Source organism: Lynx canadensis, chromosome D1, assembly GCF_007474595.2.
Source record: "Lynx canadensis isolate LIC74 chromosome D1, mLynCan4.pri.v2, whole genome shotgun sequence".
Taxonomy (NCBI): domain Eukaryota; kingdom Metazoa; phylum Chordata; class Mammalia; order Carnivora; family Felidae; genus Lynx; species Lynx canadensis.
The window spans coordinates 21,527,514-21,549,848 of record NC_044312.2 but is presented as its reverse complement, the minus strand read 5'-3'; the positions used below and the strand labels follow the sequence as shown (position 1 = coordinate 21,549,848).

General features: G+C 38.3%; 1 protein-coding gene across 1 annotated transcript; it reads right to left on the bottom strand.

Moving 5' to 3' along the window:
- Window positions 1-19,734: 19,734 nt before the first annotated feature.
- LOC115525485 (olfactory receptor 151) lies at window positions 19,735-20,694 on the bottom strand. The gene has a single exon (XM_030332694.1). The coding sequence runs from the start codon at window positions 20,692-20,694 to the stop codon at window positions 19,735-19,737; it is 960 nt and encodes a 319-aa protein (XP_030188554.1).
- Between the last annotated feature and the right edge of the window lie 1,641 nt (window positions 20,695-22,335).

The window sequence follows — 22,335 nt, the reverse complement described above, 5'->3', positions numbered from 1 at the left end:
CACCAATTTGCATTCCCACCAACAGTGCAAGAGGGTTCCCGTTTCTCCACATCCTCGCCAGCATCTATAGTCTCCTGATTTGTTCATTTGAGCCACTCTGACTGGTGTGAGGTGGTATCTGAGTGTGGTTTTGATTTGTATTTACCTGAGGGGGAGCAACGTTGAGCAACTCTTCATGTGCCTGTTGGCCATCTGGATGTCTTCTTTAGAGAAGTGTCTATTCATGTTTTCTGCCCATTTCTTCACTGGATTACTTGTTTTTTGGGTGTGGAGTTTGGTGAGTTCTTTATAGATTTTGGATACTAGCCTTTTGTCCGATATGCCAAATATCTTTTCCCATTCCATTGGTTGCCTTTTAGTTTTGTTGATTGTTTCCTTTGCTGTGCAGAAGCTTTTTGTCTTCATGAGGTCCCAATAGTTCATTTTTGCTTTTAATTCCCTTGCCTTTGGAGATGTGTCAAGTAAGAAACTGCTGTGGCTGAGGTCAGAGAGGTTTTTCTTGCTTTCCCCTCTAGGGTTTTGATGGTTTCCTGTGTCATATTCAGATCCTTTATCCATTTTGAGTTTATTTTTGTGAATGGTGTAAGAAAGTGGTCTAGTTTCATTCTTCTGCATGTTGCTGTCCAGTTCTCCCAGCACCAGTTGTTAAAGAGACTGTCTTTTTTTCCATTGGATATTCTTTCATGCTTTATCAAAGATTAGTTGGCCATACTTTTGTGGGTCTAATTCTGGAGTCTCTATTCCATTCCATTGGTCCATGTGTCTGTTTTTGTGCCAATACCATGCTGTCTGGATGATTACAGATTTGTAGTAGAGGCTAAAGTCTGGGATTGTGATGCCTCCCGCTTTGGTTGTCTTCTTCAATATTACTTTGGCTATTTGGGGTCTTTTGTGGTTCCATACAAATTTTAGGATTGCTTGTTCTAGCTTTGAGAAGAATCCTGGTGCAATTTTGATTGGGATTGCATTGAGTGTGTAGATAGCTTTGGGTAGTATTGACATTTCAACAATATTTATTCTTCCAATCCATGAGCATGGAATGTTTTTCCATTTCTTTATATCTTCATCAATTTCCTTCATAAGCTTTCTATAGTTTTCAGCACACAGATCTTTTACATCTTTGGTTAGGTTTATTCCTAGGTATTTTATACTTCTTGGTGCAATTGTGAATGGGATCAGTTTCTTTATTTGTCTTTCTGTTGCTTCATTATTAGTGTATAAGAATGCAACTGATTTCTGTACATTGATTTGTATCCTGCAACTTTGCTGAATTCATGTATCAGTTCTAGCAGACTTTTGGTGGAGTCTTTCAGGTTTTCCATGTATAATATCATGTCATCTGCAGAAAGTGAAAGTTTGACTTCATCCTTGCCAATTCTGATGCCTTTGATTTCCTTTTGTTGTCTGATTGCTGATGCTAGCACTTCCAACACGCTGTTAAACAACAGCGGTGAGAATGGACATCCCTTTCGTGTTCCTGATCTCAGGGAGAAAGCTCTCAGTTTTTCCCCATTGAGGATGATATTAGCTGTGGGCTTTTCATAATGGCTTTTATGATGTTTAAGTATGTTTCTTCTATCCTGACTTTCTTGAGGGTTTTTATTAAGAATGGATGCTGAATTTTGTCAAATGCTTTTTCTGCATCGATTGACAGGATCATATGATTCTTTCTTTTCTTTTATTAATGTGATGTATCACATTGATTGATTTGCAAATGTTGAACCAGCCCTGCAGCCCAGGAATGAATCCCACTTGATCATGGTGAATAATTCTTTTTATATGCTGTTGAATCTGATTTGCTAGTATCATATTGAGAATTTTTGCATCCATATTCATCAGGGATATTGGCCTGCAGTTCTCGTTTTTTGCTGTGTCTCTGTCTGGTTTAGGAATCAAAGTAATGCTGGCTTCATAGCATGAGTCTGGAAGTTTTCCTTCCCTTTCTATTTTTTGGAACAGCTTGAGAAGGATAGGTATTATCTCTGCTCTAAATATCTGGTAGAATTCCTCAGGGAAGCCATCTGGTCCTGGACTCTTATTTGTTGGGAGATTTTTGATAACTGATTCAATTTCTTTTCTGGTTATGGGTCTGTTCAAGTTTTCTATTTCTTCCTGTTTGAGTTTTGGAAGTGTGTGGGTGCTTAGGAATTTGTCCATTTCTTCCAGGTTGTCCAGTTTGTTGGCATATAATTTTAGGTAGTATTCCCTGATAATTGCTTGTATTTCTGAGGGATTGGTTGTAATAATTCCATTTTTTTTCATTGTCCAAATTTTAGTTTATTTCAAGAGAGGTATATATTTCAAGAGGTCTCTGATATAATTTGAGGGCAGAATCCATCTAGAATTTTACTTTTTCGCCTTAATGTTTTATAGTCCTCAACATCAAAATTTATAGTGACTCTCCTTTGTGAAATCACCTTTATATAGGTCATTCTCCTAGAAACAACCATTTTCTTTCTTTTCATCACCCTCTTTGAATATTTATATAAAATGAAATAAAATACATTGTTTCTGTAATAAGCACAATGAGCTTGATTAAACTCTACTGACTCTCAGAAAGGAAGTTGTCATCCATCACTTCACAGCATCCAGCCTGGTAAGGAAACAGCATGCCCCGGGGATCAGCCATCGGGAATGTGAGATATCAGCATTCCAGGTGGTCTGCTAGGTGGAGGTTAGATAAGAGAACTTTTCCTCTGTGGGCTTTAGGAGTTGTCCACATTCATCTCGCTTTGGAGTTAAGACCATTGTATTCCAGTGAGGTGATAATAATTCCATTTTATTCATGATTTTATCTATTTGTGTCATCCCCCTTTTCTTTTTGAGAAGACTGGCTAGAGGTTTATCAATTTTGTTTATTTTTTCAAAAAACCAACTCTTGGTTTCATTGATCTGCCCTACAGTTTTTTTTTTGTTTAGATTCTATATTGTTTATTTCTGCTCTGATCTTTATTATTTCTCTTCTTCTGCTGGGTTTGGGGTGTCTTTGCTGTTCTGCTTCTATTTCCTTTAGGTGTGCTGTTAGATTTTGTATTTGGGATTTTTCTTGTTTCTTGAGATACGCCTGGATTGCAATGTATTTTCCTCTCAGGACTGCCTTTGCTGCATCCCAAAGCATTTGGAGTGTTGTATTTTCATTTTCATTTGTTTCCATATATTTTTTAATTTCTTCTCTAATTGGCTGGTTGACCCATTCATTCTTTAGTAGGATGTTTTTAACCTCCATGTTTTTGGAGATTTTCCAGACTTTTTCCTGTGGTTGATTTCAAGTTTCATAGCATTGTGGTCTGAAAGTGTGCATGGTATGATCTCAATTCTTGTATACTTATGAAATTGTATACAATTCTTGTATAGTGTTTTGTGACCCAGTATGTGATCTATCTTGGAGAATGTTCCATGTGCACTCGAGAAGAAAGTATATTCTGTTGCTTTGCGATGCAGAGTTCTAAATATCTCTGTCAAGTCTATCTGATCCAATGTATCATTCAGGGCCCTTGTTTCTTTATTGATCCTGTGTCTAGATGATCTATCCATTGTTGGAAGTGGAGTATTAAAGTCCCCTGCAATTACCACATTCTTATCAATAACGTTGCTTATGTTTGTTATTAATTGTTTTATATATTTGGGGTCCGATATTCAGTGCATAGATATTTATAATTGTTAGCTCTTCCTGATGGATAGACCCTGTAATTATTATATAATGCCCTTCTTCATCTCTTGTTACAGCCTTTGATTTAAAGTCCAGTTTGTCTGATACAAGTAGGGCAACTCCAGCTTTCTTTTGACTTCCAGTATCATGATAGCTAGTTCTCCATCCCCTCACTTTCAATCTGAAGGTGTCCTCAGGTCTAAAATGAATCTCTTGTAGACTGCAAATAGATGGGTCTTTTTTTTTTTTTTTTTACCCATTCTGATACCCTATGTCTTTTGTTTGGAGCATTTAGTCCATTTACATTCAGTGTTATTATAGAAAGATATGGGGTTAGAGTCATTGTGATGTCTGTAGGTTTCATGCTTGTAGTGATGTCTCTGGTATTTTGTGGTTCTTGCAACATTTCACTTACAGAGTCTCCCTTAGGATCTCTTGTAGGGCTGGTTTAGTGGTGATGAATTCCTTCAGTTTTTGTTTGTTTGGGAAGACCTTTATCTCTCTTTCTATTCTGACTGACAGTCTTGCAGGATAAAGGATTCTCGGCTGCATATTTTTTGTGTTCATCACATTGAAGATTTCCTGCCATTCCTTTCTGGCCTGCCAAATTTCAGTAGATAGATCCATCACAAGTCTTATTGGTCTTCCTTTATATATTAGAGAGTGTTTATCCCTAGCTGCTTTCAGAATTTTCTCTTTATCCTTGTATTTTGCCAGTTTCACTATGATATGTCGTGCAGAAGATTGATTCAAGTTACATCTGAAGGGAGTTCTCTGTGCCTCTTGGATTTCAATGCCTTTTTCCTCCCCCAGATCAGGGAAGTTCTCAGCTATGATTTGTTCAAGTACACCTTCAGCGCCTTTCTCTCTCTTTTCCTCTTCTGGAATTCCTATTATACGGATATTGTTCCGTTTGATTGCATCACTTAGTTTTCTAATCCTCTCCTCATACTCCTGGATTTTTTTTTATCTCCCTTTTTCTCAGCTTCCTCTTTTTCCATAATTTTATCTTCTAATTCACCTATTCTCTCCTGCCTGTTCAATCCGAGCTGTGGTCGCCTCCATTTTATTTTGCACCTCATTTATAACATTTTTTTAAGGTCCTCATGACTATTTCTTAGTCCCTTGATCTGTGTAGCAATAGATTCTCTGCTGTCCTCTATACTTTTTTCAAGCTCAGTGATTAATTTTATGACTATTATTCTAAATTCTTGTTCAGTTATATTGTTTAAATCATTTTTGATTAATTTGTTAGCTGTCGCTATTTCCTGGAGTTTCCCTTGAGGAGAGTTCTTCCGTTTCATCATTTTGGGTAGTCCCTGTGGTAGCTCCCAACTGCAGGGCACTTCCCCTGTACTGTCCTGAGTAACTTGTGTTGGTGGGCAGGGCCGCAGTCAGACCCTATGTCTGCCCCTAGCCCACCGCTAGAGCCACAGTCAGACTGGTGTGTACCTTATCTTCCCCTCTCCCAGGGGCAGAACTCACTGTGGAGTGGTGTTGCCCCTGTCTGGGCTTCTTGCACACTGCCAGGCTTGTGGTGCTGCTTTGATGGGATCTGGCATATTAGCCGGGGTGGATCTGCAAGGTGCACAGGGCAGGAGGGGTGGGCTTAGCTCACTTTGCCATAGGTTGTCCCCTGCGGGAGGGGCTCTGCAGCACCGGGAGGGAGGCAGACCCATTGGAGGGATAGATCCACAGAAGCACAGCATTGGGTGTTTGCACAGTGCAAGCAAGTTCGCTGACGGGAACTGGTTCCCTTTGGAATTTTGGCTGGGGGATGGGAGAGGAAATGGTGCTTGCCAGTGGCTTTGTTCCCCACTGAGCTGAGCTCTGTTTTCTGGAGTCAACAACTCTCCCTCCCAGTGTCCTCTTCCCCTCCCCACTCTCGGAGAGGAGAGCTGTTGACTTATAACATTCCAGAGGTTAAGTCCCACTGGCTGTCAGAACTCACGCAGTCCAGCCCCTCCGCTTTTGCAAGCCAGAGTCAGGGGCTCTGCCTTGCTAGGCGGACTGTCCCTCCACTGCCCTGGCTCCCTCCCACCAGTCCGTGTAGCGTGCACTGCCTCTCCCCCCTTCCTACCCTCTTCCGTGGGCCTCTTGTTTACGCTTGGTTCCAGAGAGTCTATTCTGCTAGTCTTCTGGCAGTTTTCTGGGTTATTTAGGCAGATGTGGGTGAAATCTAAGCGATCAGCAGGACGTGGTGAGCCCCGCGTCCTCCTACGCCGCCTTAACTCTTCTTTAAATGTTTGGTAGAATTCTCCTGTGAAGCCATCTGGTCCTGGACTTGTTTTTTGGGAGGTTTTTGATTATTGATTCAATTTCTTTGCTGGTTATGGGTCAGTTCAAATTTTCTATTTCCTATTGTTTGAGCTTTGGCAGATACGTTTCTAGGAATTTATCCATGTTTTCTAGCTTGTCCAATCTGTTAGCATGCAGTTTTTCATTACATTCTCTTATGATGGTTTGCATTTCTCGTGTTACCTCTCCCCTCTAGTTTGTGGTTTTATTTACTTGAATCCTTTCTCTTTTTTTCTTGATAAGCCTGGCTAGAGGTTTATCAATGGTTTACCAATTTTGTTGATCTTTTCAAAGAAACAGCTCCTGGTTTCATTGATCTGTTCTATTATATTTTTTAGTATCTATGTCATTTATTTCTGCTCTATTCTTTTTTTTTTTTTTTTTTTTTTTTTTTTTTTTTTTTTTTTTTTCAACGTTTTATTTTATTTTTGGGACAGAGAGAGACAGAGCATGAACGGGGGAGGGGCAGAGAGAGAGGGAGACACAGAATCGGAAACAGGCTCCAGGCTCCGAGCCATCAGCCCAGAGCCCGACGCGGGCTCGAACTCACGGACCGCGAGATCGTGACCTGGCTGAAGTCGGACGCTTAACCGACTGCGCCACCCAGGCGCCCCTCTGCTCTATTCTTTATTATTTCCTTCTTTCTGCTGGTTTTAGGTTTTGTTTCCTTTTTTTTTTTTTTTTTTTTTTTTTTTAGCTCCTTTAGGTGCAAGGTTAGGTTGTTTATTTGAGCTTTTTCTTGCTTCCCAGAAGTTTTGAACCATCGTGTTCTCATTTTTACTTGTTTCTATGTACTTTTTAATTTCTTCTTAGATGTCCTGGTTGAACCATTCATTGTTTAGTAGCATGTTATTTAACCTTCATGTATTTGTGGTCTTTCTGGGTTTCTTCTTCTGGCGAACTTCTAGTTTCATAGTGTTGTGGTCAGAAAAGGTGCATGATACAATTTCAATCTTCTTGAATTGTTGAAGCTTGTTTTGTGGACTAATATGTGATCTACTCTGGAGAATGTCCCATGTTCACTTGAACAGAATGTGTATTCTGCTGTTTTAGGATGGAATGTTTTGAATATATGTGTTAAATCCATCTGGTCCAGTGTGTCATGCAAAGGCATTGCTTCCTTGTTTGATGTCTGTTTAGTTGATCTGTCCACTGATGCAAGTATGGTGTTAAAGTCCCCTATTGTTGTTGTATTATTATCAGTTAGTTCCTTTATGATTGTTACTAACCATTTTATGTATTTAGGTACTCTTGTGTTGGGTACATGAATATTTACAATTGTTATGTATTTTGTTAGATTGTTCCCTGTATTATTATTATTATTATGTAGTGTCCTTCTTTGTTTCTTGCTACAGTCTTTGTTTTCAAGTCTGTTTTGCCCAATATATTGCTACTCTAGCTTTCTTTTGACATCCATTTGCATGATAAATGTTTCTCCATCCTCTGACTTTCAATCTGCAGGTGTCTTTAGGTTTAAAATGGGTCTTTTGTAGACAGCATATAGATGAGTATTGTTTTTTTTTTTCTTTTTTTAATCCTTCTCTTACCTTACATTCTTTGATTGGAGCATTTAGTCCATTTACATTCAAAGTAATTATTGATAGATATGAATTTGTTGCCATATTATTCATTGTTTTATGGTTGTCTCTGAACATTTTCTCTGATACTTTCTTGTCTTTAATATTACTTTTTTTTTAAGAGCTTAGGCGGTTAAAAACTTACTGAAGTTGGTACATAAAACAACTTATAGAGATAGCAGTCTATTTTACACTGATAGCAATATAACGTTAATTGCATACAGAAACTCTACCATTTTATTCTTCTCCTTTTATATTCTGATGTCATAATTTACCTTTTTATATATTGTGTATCCATTAACAAATTATTGTAGGTATAGCTATTTTAATCCTTTTGTACTTTATACTTTAATTAAGTGGTTAAGATACCACCAGATTATAGTACTCTGAATTTGATTACAGCTTACCTTTACAAATACCTCGTATATTTTCATGTTATCAATTTGTGTCCTTTCATAAGCTTGAAAAACTTTTAATATTTCATGAAGGTACGTTGGGTGGTGATTAACTCCCTCAGCTCATAAGTGTGGCCCAATTCAGGACCCATACTTCTGTAACTGCCTTTATCAAGCTACAAAACTCTGGGATACTACCCATCTACTGTATCCATCCCAGAGCTCCTATGCCCCAGAATCAGCTGAAATTATTTAAACTAGCCAACCCTAAACCTGCTTTCTCTGCCTTGCCCATTCCTTCTTGTAGAAAATAGAAAATCTTTTGTCTAATTTCCCCTAGTTTTTCTGCTTCATGACCAATCCTGGTGCTTTCCTGTGTGGCCCCAATGGTATGTGGCATGCTCCCTTCTCTTGGGAATGATGAATATAAAACACTGCCTTTTTTTTTTTAAAGACAGTTTTCTTTAGAGCAGTTTTAGGCTCACAGCAAATTGAGCAGAAGTACAGAGATTTCCCACATGTCTCTTACCTTCTCACATGTACAGCCTCTCCCATTAACAGCATTCTCCATTAGAGTTGTACATTTGATATAATTGATGAACATACAGTTATACATCATCATCACCCGAAGTCCATAGGTTACAAGAGAGTTGTCATTTGATGGGTTTGGACAAATGTATAATGACATGTATCTGTTATATGTATAACCATTATAGTGTCACACAGAATAGTTTCTCTGCCCTAAAAATCCCGTGTTTCACTTGTCAATCCCTCTCTCCACCAGAGGCTCTGACAACCATTAATCTCTCTACTGTATGTATAGTTTTGCCTTTTCCAGGTTGTCATAGAGTTGGCTTCTTTTACTTAGTATTATGCATTTAAGTTTCTTCCAAGTCTTTTTTTAAAGTTTATTTATTTGAAAAAAATTTTTAAATGTTTACCTATTTTTGAGAGAGAGAGAGAGAGAGAGCAATCAGGGGAGGGCAGAGAGAGAGAGACACACACAGAATCTGAAGCAGGCTCTAGGCTCTGGGTTGTGTGCACAGAGTCCAAATGCGGCTTGAACTAATGAGCCATGAGATCATGACCTGAGCTGAAGTCTGATGCTTAACCGACTGAGCCACCCAGGAGCCCCTTAAGTTTATTTAATTTTGAGAGGAGAGAGAGAGACAGAGAGACAGAGAATGAGCAGGTGAGGGGAAGATAGTGAGAGGATCCACGCTGGCAGTAGAGAGCCCAATTCAGGGCTTGAACTCACGAACGGTGAGATCATGACCTGAGCTAGTCAGACGCTTAACTGACTGAGCCACCCAGGTGCCCCATCTTCCATGTCTTTTCATGATTTGATAGCTCATTACTTTTTAGCACTGAATCATACTACACTGTCTGGATGTACCACAGCGTATTCATCCATTCAAACTGAAGGACATCTTGGTTGCCTCTAAGTTTTGGCAATTATGAATACAGCTGCAATGAACATCCATCTGTAGGTTTTTCAGCTCCTTTTGTTAAGCACCAAGGAGCACAATCGCTGGATTGTATGGTAAACATATGTTTAGTTTTGTGAGAAACTGCTAAACTTCTTCCAAAGTGTCTACACCATTTTCCATTCCCACTAGCAATGAATAAGAGTTCCTTTTATTCTACATCTAACCCACCGTGTGCTATTGTCAGTGTTCTTGATTTAGGTCACTCTAATAGGTATGTAGTAGTATCTCAGTGTTTTAACTTGCGTTTCCCTGATGACATATGATGTGGGGCATCTTTTCATATGCTTATTTGCCATCTCTATATCTTCTTTGGTGAGGTGTCTGTTCAGGTCTTTGGCCCATTTTTAAATAAGGTAGTTCTTTTTCTTATTGTGTAGCTTTAAGAGTTTGTGTTTGGATAATAGTCCTTTATCAGATTTATCTTTTACAAATATTTTCTCACAAGTTATCTTTTCAAAGTCAGTCATTCCCTGACCTGTTGGCTAACCTAACTATTAATAAATATTAATAAATATTAATAAAACCTCCATTTAAAACGCCATCCTTTACCCTCACTGTCCAAGATCACATTTGGGCTTGTCTACCTCTCAAAGGTTAGATTGAGAAAGAAAAGCCAGATCCTCTCCTTTTCCCCATGTATATCCCTCCTCTTACAGGCTGTTTTTCAGGATCCATTTATCCCTGCGGTGATTCGCACTGGCAAGTCTTTCACTCTCAGAAGAACCCAGTGGAGCATCTCCTTGTTTTTGCAGTAAATGAAAACATCAGAGTTTGGATGAAAGTCAGCCTGATTACAAAGCCTATATGGTTTTCACTGCATGCTGCTGCTGCAAGATTTGTATTTCTCTGACAGTCAATTTTCATTTTAACCTGGAGCTCATCTAGATTTGTGACCACAAATTTCTAGTCATTGTTATAATTTAACATTAAAGAGAACATGATTTTTTGAGTCAGTTTAAATATGTGTGTGCATCACTTTTCTACCTGCTACTAACCATGCAGGTTTGGTCAAAGTATGTTCATCTTTGTAAACTTCTGTGTATTAATTTGTACAATGCAAACAATACCTGCTTCATATGCCTTTACAAATATAATTTGCATAATACATTGCAATCTTGAAACATAGAGCTAGGCTACAAGATTATTGTTATTTCTTCTTTTCATTTTTCCCTCAATTATATAAGAAAATTATCTCATGTGCCATGATACTGATTTTTGATTTTACCCATATTAAGTACAGAAAACCCATTTCATGAATTTCTCAATCCCTCAAGGCCAAAGTAAGGAATATTATTAACAACTGAGATAACTGAGGCTCAATTAGATATTAAGATATTAAGTAGGTTTCAATTTATAATAAATGTAGAAAAATTTCTTCAAAGCTTAACTGATTCCTTTCACCATTCTCTTTAGATATTGAGGTTTCACAATTCTTCTTCCCTAATCAACCCATCAGAAGAAAAGGGGTTGACTTTAGAGAGTTTGAACCAGAGAAATCTGGAGTAGGGTCAACAAGACCTTTAGAATAGGGTGGGCATGGCTCTGTACTGAAAAAAGGAGAATGATGTTTAGGACTATGTACTCAATGGTGGGATCTACAGACTGTTTCTATTGCTGGAGTCTAAGAATGTTTCCAGCCAGCCTTATTATGGACGTCGAACTTGACCCCCTGAGATTAGGGGACTGTTGGGCTCTTGTCTCGTGAAATGAACCTAAGAATAATGAACTACGAATCCTGTTGAATGGCTGGCACCAAATAAAGTGGCCCACACAGTTTGCCCTTTCTCTAAAGTGAAGTCCACTAGTTGACAAGTCTGGTCCAATGATTGTTCAGTCCACTTGTTACTGTTTCTTAAATACATGAGGACAACTAAAGATCACTTGCTACTTGAGGGATGATTGTATATACAAAAAAAAAAAAAAACAAAGAGAAAAAATCATTGGGAAACAGGCTGTTATGTGGCAGTTGCCCTCTCAGTTTGTTCAGTGAAGTAGCCTATGTCAGCTCTAATGGAGAAGCCAAAGAGGTGCCATATTTGTAGCCATACTCATGGTAATTACAGTGGGCAAGGAGTTCCTATAGGAAACAGCCTTCTGGGCATGGGATTTGGAGAAACAGGTGCTGAGACAGGAATATAGTGTTCAGGTAGTCATGAATTAGAACAGAGGAGTAGGAAAAGCTTGAGGAGCATTTATCTTGAAGTCTCTAGAAGCCATTTCTTTATCTCTTTACCTACTTTCCTGAGTTTTTCATCTGTCCTTCTCTCACGAATCTGCTTTCATGGTTGGAAACTCCTGGGCCATAATTGTACAGAGCATGACAGGAGCTAGCACTTTGCTGTTTGCCCTAGGTCAGGTAAATGTTCCAGCTCTGTTTCCTGGTCTAAAAGCTCCTTACTGGGGCATTTGGGTGGTTCAGTCAGTTAAGCATCTGATTCTTGATTTCAGCTCAGGTCATGATCTCATGTTGATGGGAATGCACCCCACTTGTGCTCTCGCTGATAACATGGATCCTGCTTGGGATTCTCTCTCTCTCTCTCTCTCTCTCTCTCTCTCTGTCCCCCTTCCTGCACTCGTGTTTGTGCTCTCTCTCAAATTTAACAACTAAACATTAAGGGAAAAACTCCTTCCTCTCAAAGGTTCCCCTGGACTCTCAGGCAGACTAACAGTGGGCTGTCTCTGCTGCCCTTGGATTTTGGCATCAGTGAGTGTGTATGGCCTCCTTTCTAGGACAGCTGAGATTTTTAGAATGTTTTCTGCCTGAATTTCTGAAACAGAGATGGTCCAGAGGAATGATGTTGCAGGAAGGAAGTGGGTCTTGAAGGAGAGCTTCTGATTTTCCACTGTCATCTTCCAGAAAGGGACAGAGAAGCAAAACTTCTCCCCATTTGTGGTTGAAAAAAGAGGCAGTGGGTAGATTAAGAATCATCCTTAGGAAGTGTAGTAACAAACAGGACAGGCAGGGAAGAGAATAAAAAAACTTCAATTTCCACATGACCCATGTTCTCTTTAATATGGGTTGTGTAATTTCTAAGTTACAATCTAAAATATCTATCTTGAATATAAAAAAATCTATACTGATTATCTATCTATCTATATATCATCATCCTCATCTATCATCAATTTATGTTTATTTATGTTTGTGTGGCTTGGGTTTCTTGAGAGAAACAAAGGGAGGTGGATAGGGAATAGAAATGCCCATTATCCAGCATCCATTTATGACACAGGCATTGTTATGCATTTCACCTAGGTGACACAATCAATATCTCTGGATGTGGGAGTAAAGAGGCCATGAAAGCAAAAAATAGACAAATGGGACTACGTGAAACTTGCAAATTGTTGTGAATGAAAGGACACAATCAATAGAGTCAAAAAACAAACTACAGAATGGGAGAAAATATTTGCAAATTAGATACCTGATAAGCAGCTAGTGTCTCAGAATATATGCAGAACGCCTACAACTCAACAACAATGAAAACAAATAACCTGATTAAAAAATGGGCAAAAGACTTTGCTGTGGACTGAATGTTTGTGTGTCCCCCAAATTCATGTGTTAAAACCTAATCCAGTGTGATCATATTTGCAGGTGGAGCTTTGGGGGAGTGATTAGGTCATGAAGAAACTCTCATAAATGGGATTACTGCTCTTAGAAACCCCAGAGACCCCAGAGAGCTCCTTTGCCCCTTCCACTATGAGGTTATAGTGAGATGTTGGCTATCTGTAAACAAGGAAGCAGGCTCCCACCAGACACCGAATCTCCTAGTGCTTTCATCTTGGGTTTTTCAGCCTCCAGTACTGTGAGAAATAAATTTCTGTTGTTTATAAGACACCCAATCTATGGTATTGTGTGATAGGTGCTCAAATGGACTAAGAAAGACCTGAATAGATATTTCTCCAAAGATGATATATAAGTGGCCTGCAAGCAAATGAAAAGATGCTCAATATCACTAATTATCAGAAATGCAAGTCAAAACCATGATGAACTATCACCTCATACCCTTTAGGATGGCAACTATGAAAGAAAACAGAAAACAAGTGTTGGTAAGGATATTGAAAATGGCAACCTTTGTGCGTTATTGGTGAGTTAGTAAAATGGTGAGACTGCTACGGAAAATAGTATGGAGGTTCTTCAAAAAATTAAAAATAGAGCTACCATATGAGCTAGCAATCCCATTTGGGATTTCTTTTTTTTTTTTTTTTTTAATTTTTTTTTCAATGTTTATTTATTTTTCTTGGGACAGAGAGAGACAGAGCATGAACGGGGGAGGGGCAGAGAGAGAGGGAGACACAGAATCGGAAACAGGCTCCAGGCTCTGAGCCATCAGCCCAGAGCCCGACGCGGGGCTCGAACTCACGGACCGCGAGATCGTGACCTGGCTGAAGTCGGACGCTTAACCAACTGCGCCACCCAGGCGCCCCTGGGATTTCTATTCTAAAAGAGTTGAAAGTAGGATCTTAAAGAGATATTTGCAGCACTAATTTACTATAGCCAAGAGATGGACACAAGCCAAATGTCCATTGACAATGCATGAGGAAACAAAATGTGGTACGTACATACATAGGAATACTATTCCTCCCTAAAAAGCAAAGAAATACTATCACATGCTACAAAATGGATGAACCTTGAGGATATTATGCTAAGTGAAAGAAGTCTGTTGCAAAAAGACAAATAATGTATGATTCCACTTAAATAAAAATCTAAAGTAGTCAAATTCATAGAAACATAAAGTAAAATCATAGTTACCAGAGGTTGCAAGGAAGAAGATAAGTGGAATTGTTATTTAATGGGTATAGAGTTTCAGATCTGCAAGTTGAAAAAGTCCAGAAATCTGTTTCACAATGCAAATATACTTAACACTCCTGAAATAGTTAAACACTTAAAAACAGTTAAGATGGCAAATTTTTTGTTACATGCTTTTCGCCACAATAAAAAGTAAACAAAGAATAGCCCTAATAAAGTGTTAAATAAAACACGTTTCTACCTCTTACCTTGACAAACTTACCTTTCATAACACTGGAAGGCCAGATTCAAGTTTAGAATCCTGAGAATCTTTAAGGTTCCATGCCAAAAGGTGGTAGCACAGGGAGGGCCACCCTGGTTTCCCAGGTGCCTGCCCATGGACCACAGCTTAGCCCCTCTCTCTCTCATTCTCACTTACTTTACAATGTGAGGCACCTACACATGCGCAGGTATAAACACCTATAGTTCACATGCCCAATGGTCATCCACATTCCTTGAATACAGCTCCTGCCTGATCATCCCTGGAAGTGAACATACCAACAGTGTGGTCTGCTGTTGGAAGGATGGACCCAGGTCCTGGAAGCTGAGGAAACTTGCTCCAGGCCAAAGTCTATGTGTGATCTTTCAAGCCTGACCATAGGCAATTATTAGGCTTTTCTTGGCAGTCCTCATGGGGCAAAGTGCTAGCTGGCACCAGCCTCCTGTGGAGAAAAGGAAATACCCAACTCCAGCCCACTCTGGACAACCTATGAATTCAATGAAATATTTAAGGAAAAATTATACCAAATCTCTACAGTTTATTTTATAAGATAGCGGCATTCTGTGAGGCCATCATTACTCCAATACTAAAACCAGACAAAGACTGTGCAAGAAAACAAAACAAAACAGTACTACAGACCAATATCTCTCATGAACATAGATACAAAAAAGTTTCAATGAAATATTAACCATAGAATCCAACAATATATATAAAGAATTATACACTATGACTAGGTGGGATTTATCCCAGTTATGCGAGGATGTCAACGTTCAAAAGTCAGTTAAAGTATTTCATCCATAAGCAGACTGAAGAATAAGAATCACATCATCCTATCAACAGGTGCAGAAAAAGCACTTGACAAAATCCAACACCCATTCCCAAAAAAATAAAAAATAAAAAAACCGCTCAGTAAACTGAGAGTAGATTTATCCTCTATTCCTCTAGAACAAGAACTTCCTGTACTTGAAAAAGAACATGTACACAAAGCCCACAGGTAATATCATAGTTGATGGTAAGAAAGTCAAATCTCTCCTACTAACATAAGAAACAAGGCAAGGATGTCCCCGTTATGAGTGCTTTTCAGGGTAGTAATGGTAGTCCTAGCTCATGCAGTAAAACAGAAAAAAAGTTATGCAGTTTGAGAAGAAAGAAACAAAACTGTCTTTAATCATAGATGACATAATTGCCTACGCAGAAAATCTGAAAGAATCAACCAAAAAACTCCTGGAACTAAGTAATTATGGCAAGGTGGAAGGATAAGGTTAACATGTAAAAGGTAATTGCTTTCCTCTATATGAGCAAAGACCAAGTAGAATTTGAGATGAAAAACACAATGATATTTACTTTTGCACTTCTAAAAAATGAGATCTATACGAGGAATATACAAAACTCTGATTAAATTAATCAAAGCAGAACTAAATAAATGGAGAGATAATCCATGTTCATGGACAAGAAGACTCAATATTGTCAAGATTTCAGTTTTTCTGGACTTGATCTACAGATTCAATGCAATCCCAATCAAAATGCAGCAGGTTATTTTGTGCAAACAATATTATGTTACTGATAAACTAATTCTAAAATTTATATGGAGAGGCAAAAGACCTACTCAGAACAGAGGAAGTAGGCCTGACTTGAAAGTTGGAGAACTGATACTACTTCATGTTGTGACTTAGTATAAAGCTATAGTAATTAATACAGTATGATCCTGGCAGAAAAATAGACAAATCAAGGGAACACAATAGAGATCCCAGAAATAAACCCACATAATTGTAGTCAACTGATCTTTGATAAGGTGGTAAAAAAAAAAAAAAACACCACACACACACACACACACACACACACACACACACACACATGCAAATCCCTGAGCAAAGATAGTCTTATCAAAAAGTGATGCTGGACATCAACCTACCAAAAAATGAAGTAGAACTTACATTGCATGCAAAAATAACTCAAAATGGATCAGAAACCCAAATGTAAATATATATGATGTGGGAATAACTTTTTAGGTATAATACCAAAAGAACAATGTATGAAAGAAAGAACTGATAAAGCTGGAATTCATTAAGTTTAAATAAGTAAATTTAATTTAAGTAAATTTAAATTTTCTACCTGTAGAAAGACACTGTCAAGAGAGTGAAAAGACAAGCCCCAGTCTATAAGAAAATATTTGCAAAAGATGTATCTCATAAAGGACTGTTATCCAAAATATACACACTTTGGATGGACCTTGAGGGCATTATCCATAGTAAGGTAAATTAGAAAGATAAACACCATATGATATAATTTATAGATGGAATCTAAAAAAGACTCCAAACTACAGATAGTAAACTGTGATTACTGAGGGATGGGAGTGGGATGATAGGACAGATGTTAAGGGTACAAACTTGCGATGTGAAGTAAATAAGCCCTAGAGACCTGTGCACTAGGTCTAGTGGATACTGACACCCATATCGTATTACAACCATCAGAACGCCAAGAGACTAGAACTCAATGATTTCAGAAGCTAAACAGAAATGATAATTATGTAACATGATGGTGGTGCTAATTATCCCTACAGTGGCAATCATACTACATATTATAATACATCGATGTATCAAAATAACATGTTATACACCTTAAGTTTACTCAAAGTTACATGTCAAATATGGTTTTTATTAAAAAAGGAAAAAAAAAAGAAAAAAAAGGAAAAACAAAAAACAAAAAACAACAAAAAAAGGAAAGAAATCATCTGATTAGAAAATGGACCAAAGACCTTACCAGACACTTCACCAAAGAAGATATACGAATGGCAAATAAGCATATAAAATATATATCATACATCATATGTCATCAGGGAAATGCAACTAAAACAACAATGAAATACCACTACACACCTATAACCAAAATAATAAACAGTGACAACAAACAGCATGTGATGGTGAAGAATAGGAAATCTTAATTCATTGTTGGTAAGAATGGAAAATGGTTCAGCCACAGTGTGGTGGTTTCTTACAAAAGTAAACATATTCTTATCATACAATCCAGCAACTGTGCTCCTTGGTACTTCCCCAAAGGAGTTATGTTCATAACTGCCAACACATGGAAGCAACTAAAATGTCCTTCAGTTTGTGAGTGGATGAATAAGCTATGGTACATCCGCACAGTGGATTATTATTCTGTGCTAAAAGAAATGAGCTATCAAATCATGAAAAGACATGGAAGAAGGGCACCTGGGTGGCTCAGTCAGTTAAGCATCCAACTCTTGACTCAGCTCAGCTCTTATCTCAGAGTCATGGGTTCAGACCCCGCATTGGGCTCTGCACTGGGCATGAAGCCTACTTAAAAAAAAAAAAGGCATGAAAGAACTTTAAATGCATATTAATAGTTGAAAGAAGCCAACCCTATGACAATCTGGAAGAGACAAAACTATGGAGACAGCAGATTAATGGTTTCAGGGCTTCTAGGAGAAGGAGGGATGGACAAGTGGAACACAGAGGGTTTTAGGGCAGAGAATCTGCTCTGTATAAGACTGTAATGGTCATACATATAATGGATACATGTCATTATACATTTGTCCAAACTCATAAAATGACAACACCTAGAGTGAACCATAATGTAAACTAGGGACTTTGGGTGGTAATGATGTGTCAGTGTAGGTTCATCAGTTGTAAAAAATGTATCACTTTCATAGGGGATGTTGTTAAGGAAGGAGGCTATGTATGTGTGTGGAGCAGACAGTATATGGAAAATTTCTGTACCATCTGCTCAGCTCTGCTGTGCACCTAAAACTGCTCTAAAAAATAAAGTCTATTAAAAATAGGGAAAAAAACCTGTGAGCATTTACTTTCTTGTATTAAAACCCTTTCTGTTTGAGAAACTTAGAATTTTACAATTTTCTATGTCTGAAGGATAGATGAGGTCTTGCACAAAAATAATTAAAAATGACAAAAGACTGGTATAATTTTTGCCTAAAATAATTATAAAGACAATCATGGTGATCACTGAGTAATGTATAGAATTGTTGAATCAGTATGTTGTGCACCTGAAATTTAACATTGAACGTTATTTATACTTCAATAAAAAGAATTTAAAAACAGAATGTCCATAAATCTTTTGCCATGTCAAACTAATTGCTTAATGTTACTAATTCTTTAACATGAATCACTGATAACTTCAATGAAGTGGGGGAAAATGGGGCGCCTTGGTGGCTCAGTAGATTCAACGTCCAGCTTTGGCTCAGGTCATGATCTTACCATTCATGGGTTCAAGCCCCACGTAGGGCTCTGTGCTGACAGCTTGGAGCCTGGAGCCTGCTTTGGATTCTATGTCTCTTTCTCTCCCTGCCCCTCCCCCGCTTGTGCTCTGTCTCTCTCTCAACAATTTATTTAAAAAATGGGGGAAGACATTTTGCTCCATGGCAACAGGATTTACTGAGTGAAATTGGCAGGTGATGTGAAATGTCAGGTATTTCTGGAGGAGAAAGGACTACAGGAATGTATAATATTCCTTGGCTACTTGGGAGCTATGTGATGATACTTGAAGGAGGGGAAGTTATTTTCCAGAATTTTGAAATGGAAAGGTTTTAATTATGCTAATATCAAAACATTGTGTAGGGAGACTGTCAGCCAAGAGAGAGGGGATAATGAGTTGTGGGTTTGAATCTCAGTGTTAATTGTATCAGGTCTGTGATCTGGAGAGAGTTACTTAATGTCTTTACATCAGTTTCTTCATCTGAGAACATGAGATAATTAAGTAAAACACAGTAGATTGGCTAGCATTCCATAAATGTTAGATGTGATGACAATATGATGATGGCGGTAACTGAGTGAAGGGGCCACGTAAGCAATCCTGGCAGGAATAAGTAAGTGGTAACCCACATAATGAGAGAGAGAATAGAGGGAACAATCTGGTCAAAAAGAGGTTATTTGCTATTTCTTGATGACTTTCAAATTCATCTCCATTTGTCTTATGCACTTCCAAGTGCAAATTACTATTAGTTTGGGTAATATTTTTTTCTATAGAAGGTGATAAATCAATGAACAGCTCTCTCTTAAATTCATTGCTGAAAGTTTTAAATTTATGTTATATTGTAATCAAGATAAAGAACAGGTTTACCAGAGGGTGAAGGATAAACAAAATTTTTTTAAATGATCCCAAATGGAAGAAAATATGAACTTGAAATCATATTCAAACAGAGTAGGACATGAGAGATGTGAGAGGGAGAAAGGAAGGAGGAAAAAAAATCAGTGAATAAATCCAATGAATCATGTTGAGAAGTGGTGGTTCTCCATTCACATATGTTTACATTTTTGGAGGGTTTCTCCCCTACATTTCTCCCAATTTTCAACCCGAGGAAGAATGATGACATTTGCATCTGAAGAGTATTCTCCTCAGTGTTTTCTGCATGGTAGTCTTTACCTCCTTATTCCTCAAGCTGTAGATCAGGGGGTTCAGCATGGGGATCACCGTGGTGTAGAACACGGAGGCCACATTCTCCTTGGCCACAGAACTGGCCGTGGAGGGTTTTAAGTACATGAATGCTGTAGATCCATAGAACATTCCCACAGCTGCAAGGTGGGAGCTGCAGGTGCTGAAGGCTTTGGACCTTCCCTGTGTGGTGCTGATGTGGAGGATGCTGGAGAGGATGAAGACGTAGGAAACAAGGACTGTTAAGCTGGTGACTATGATGTTGAATCCAGCCAAAAAGAACACTGTCATCTCAATATGATAGGTGCTAGAGCAGGAGAGCTTTATGAGAGGGAGGATGTCACAGAAGTAATGGCTGATGAGGAGCTCACAGTAGGACAGTTTTAACATCAGGCCAGTCTCTATTGTTGCACCAATAAATCCCATGGCATAGACCACAGACACCAGCAGGGAACACACTTGAGGAGACATGATGACATGGTAGAGCAACGGGCTGCAGATGGCGACATAGCGGTCATAGGCCATCACTGTCAACATGTAACACTCACCAATGACAAACACAAGGAAGAAGTAGAGCTGTGACATGCACCTCGCATAGGAGATGACGTTCTTCTCTGACACAAAGTTCACCAGCATTTTCGGGGTAATGACAGAGGAGTAGCAGAGATCCACAAGGGACAGATTGCTGAGGAAGTAGTACATGGGGGTGTGAAGCTGAGCATTCAGACAAATCAGTGTGAACATGCCCAGGTTCCCTATGATGGTGACCAAGTAGATCCCAAGGAAGAGGAGGAAGAGGGGGAGCTGGAGCTCTGGCCGATTTGTCAATCCCCTGAGAATAAACTCGGTCACTGTAGAGTGATTTTCGGCAGCCATTCCCCTGTGATTGGGAGCCCTGTGGGGATGGGAGAGAAGAGCCCATGAAAGGCTATACATGAGTTTTTCTGATGAGGCTAGTCACCAGCATCCATCCTGAGTAATGGTCTTAACGCTTTCTGGGTTGTCTCCTTACTCATTGTTTTCTAGGATTCAAACAATTTTGCCATGGTTTAGAGGACACGAAAATGACAAAAAAGGGGTTACCCCTAGAGATTTTACCACTTTTATGTTCCTCAAGTACCATGGTAATAATTACAAGTATGTTTTATTTATGGGTTTTGAGGTGAGTTTTGCCCCAGAAAGAGAATTTCGCTTGTCATTGATGAGATCACAAAATATTACCCATAAAATGAAAACATGTTGCTAATTTATCTCAAATCCAGGTAATATGAGATGGTAAAGCTCTACCAATTACTGAGTGATGAAATTCAATCTCCACATTTGAGAAATAAATGGAGTTATTTTATCAATTCCTGTAGTTTAAAAAATAATAGAATACATGTGGAAATATTTTCCAAATATTTAGTTGCTGTATAAGTGTAGATTTTTGTTAAGCAGCTGGAATTTGTCCTAATTTGTCATTGAACTTGAGGTCTTAGGGTACTTAGTTCTGGCTACACACAATAATCACTTTGGGAGCTTTAAAAAATAATGATATCAGGTTCCTACCTATACTAGTTCTGATTTATTGGTCAGAATGCATTTTTTATCATTGAGTTCTACCTTTCGGGGAAGGCAGCAAAGTTCAATTAAAGAAAGTAAAAAAAAAAAGTTTTTTTTAAAGTTTTGTGTTTATTGAAACTAGAATAATTTGGGACTCTTAACTGTAGAGAGCAAAACAATTTGTGTGTAAGACGGACACTTTCCCTTCTCCCCCATTTTGCATAGCCCTAAATCCTTTATCCTTGGTGGTCAGCCCATCCTTGGCCACTTCGTGCATCCTCTAAAATAATGTGTCTTATTGATTCACCATGTTTCTATTTCTATGTTGTTGATTTCCAAATGACTACTTTTTGTTTGTTTTTAGAGTCAACCTATGATTAATGCTGAGAAAATTTTTAGCTGATGGTAATTATATGTAGATGCCCAAGAGGTTTCTTGGAAGGAATCTTGGTATTCCTTCCAAGTCAAAATGGCAGTTTAAAGCTGGTCTGGAGAAGCAACTCCTGTCATGGGGTGTTGCATCATTTTGTGATGAGTTTTCTTCATTTCTCCTTTATATCCAATAAGAAAAAGCAGAGGAAAACATAATTTATAAGAGAAGATAGTATTCTTCTTCTGATAACTTGTTTGCCAGAAGTAATTTGGTTGGCTCTGTTGAGTAATTATCAAGTGGTAAGTGTAAGCCCCTGGAAAATCACTTGCCTCACACTGGCTAAAATTTCCCAAGTTCTAAACAAGATTGATCAATAGATGAAATGATCTTAAAACAACTCTAATCCTTAGTTTTTATGATTTCAACTTATGGGTGAGTAAAAAAAAGTTCTATGTCATTGAAGAAGATATCTATTTGTATATCTGTCTATTTATCTATGTTTTAAATCTGAAGAATTTCACAACATGGTCATAACGAATAGTTAAAAGTTAGCAAGTGGACTTGTATTTCCATACATGAAGGAAGAACTTCTACTTTGTGTT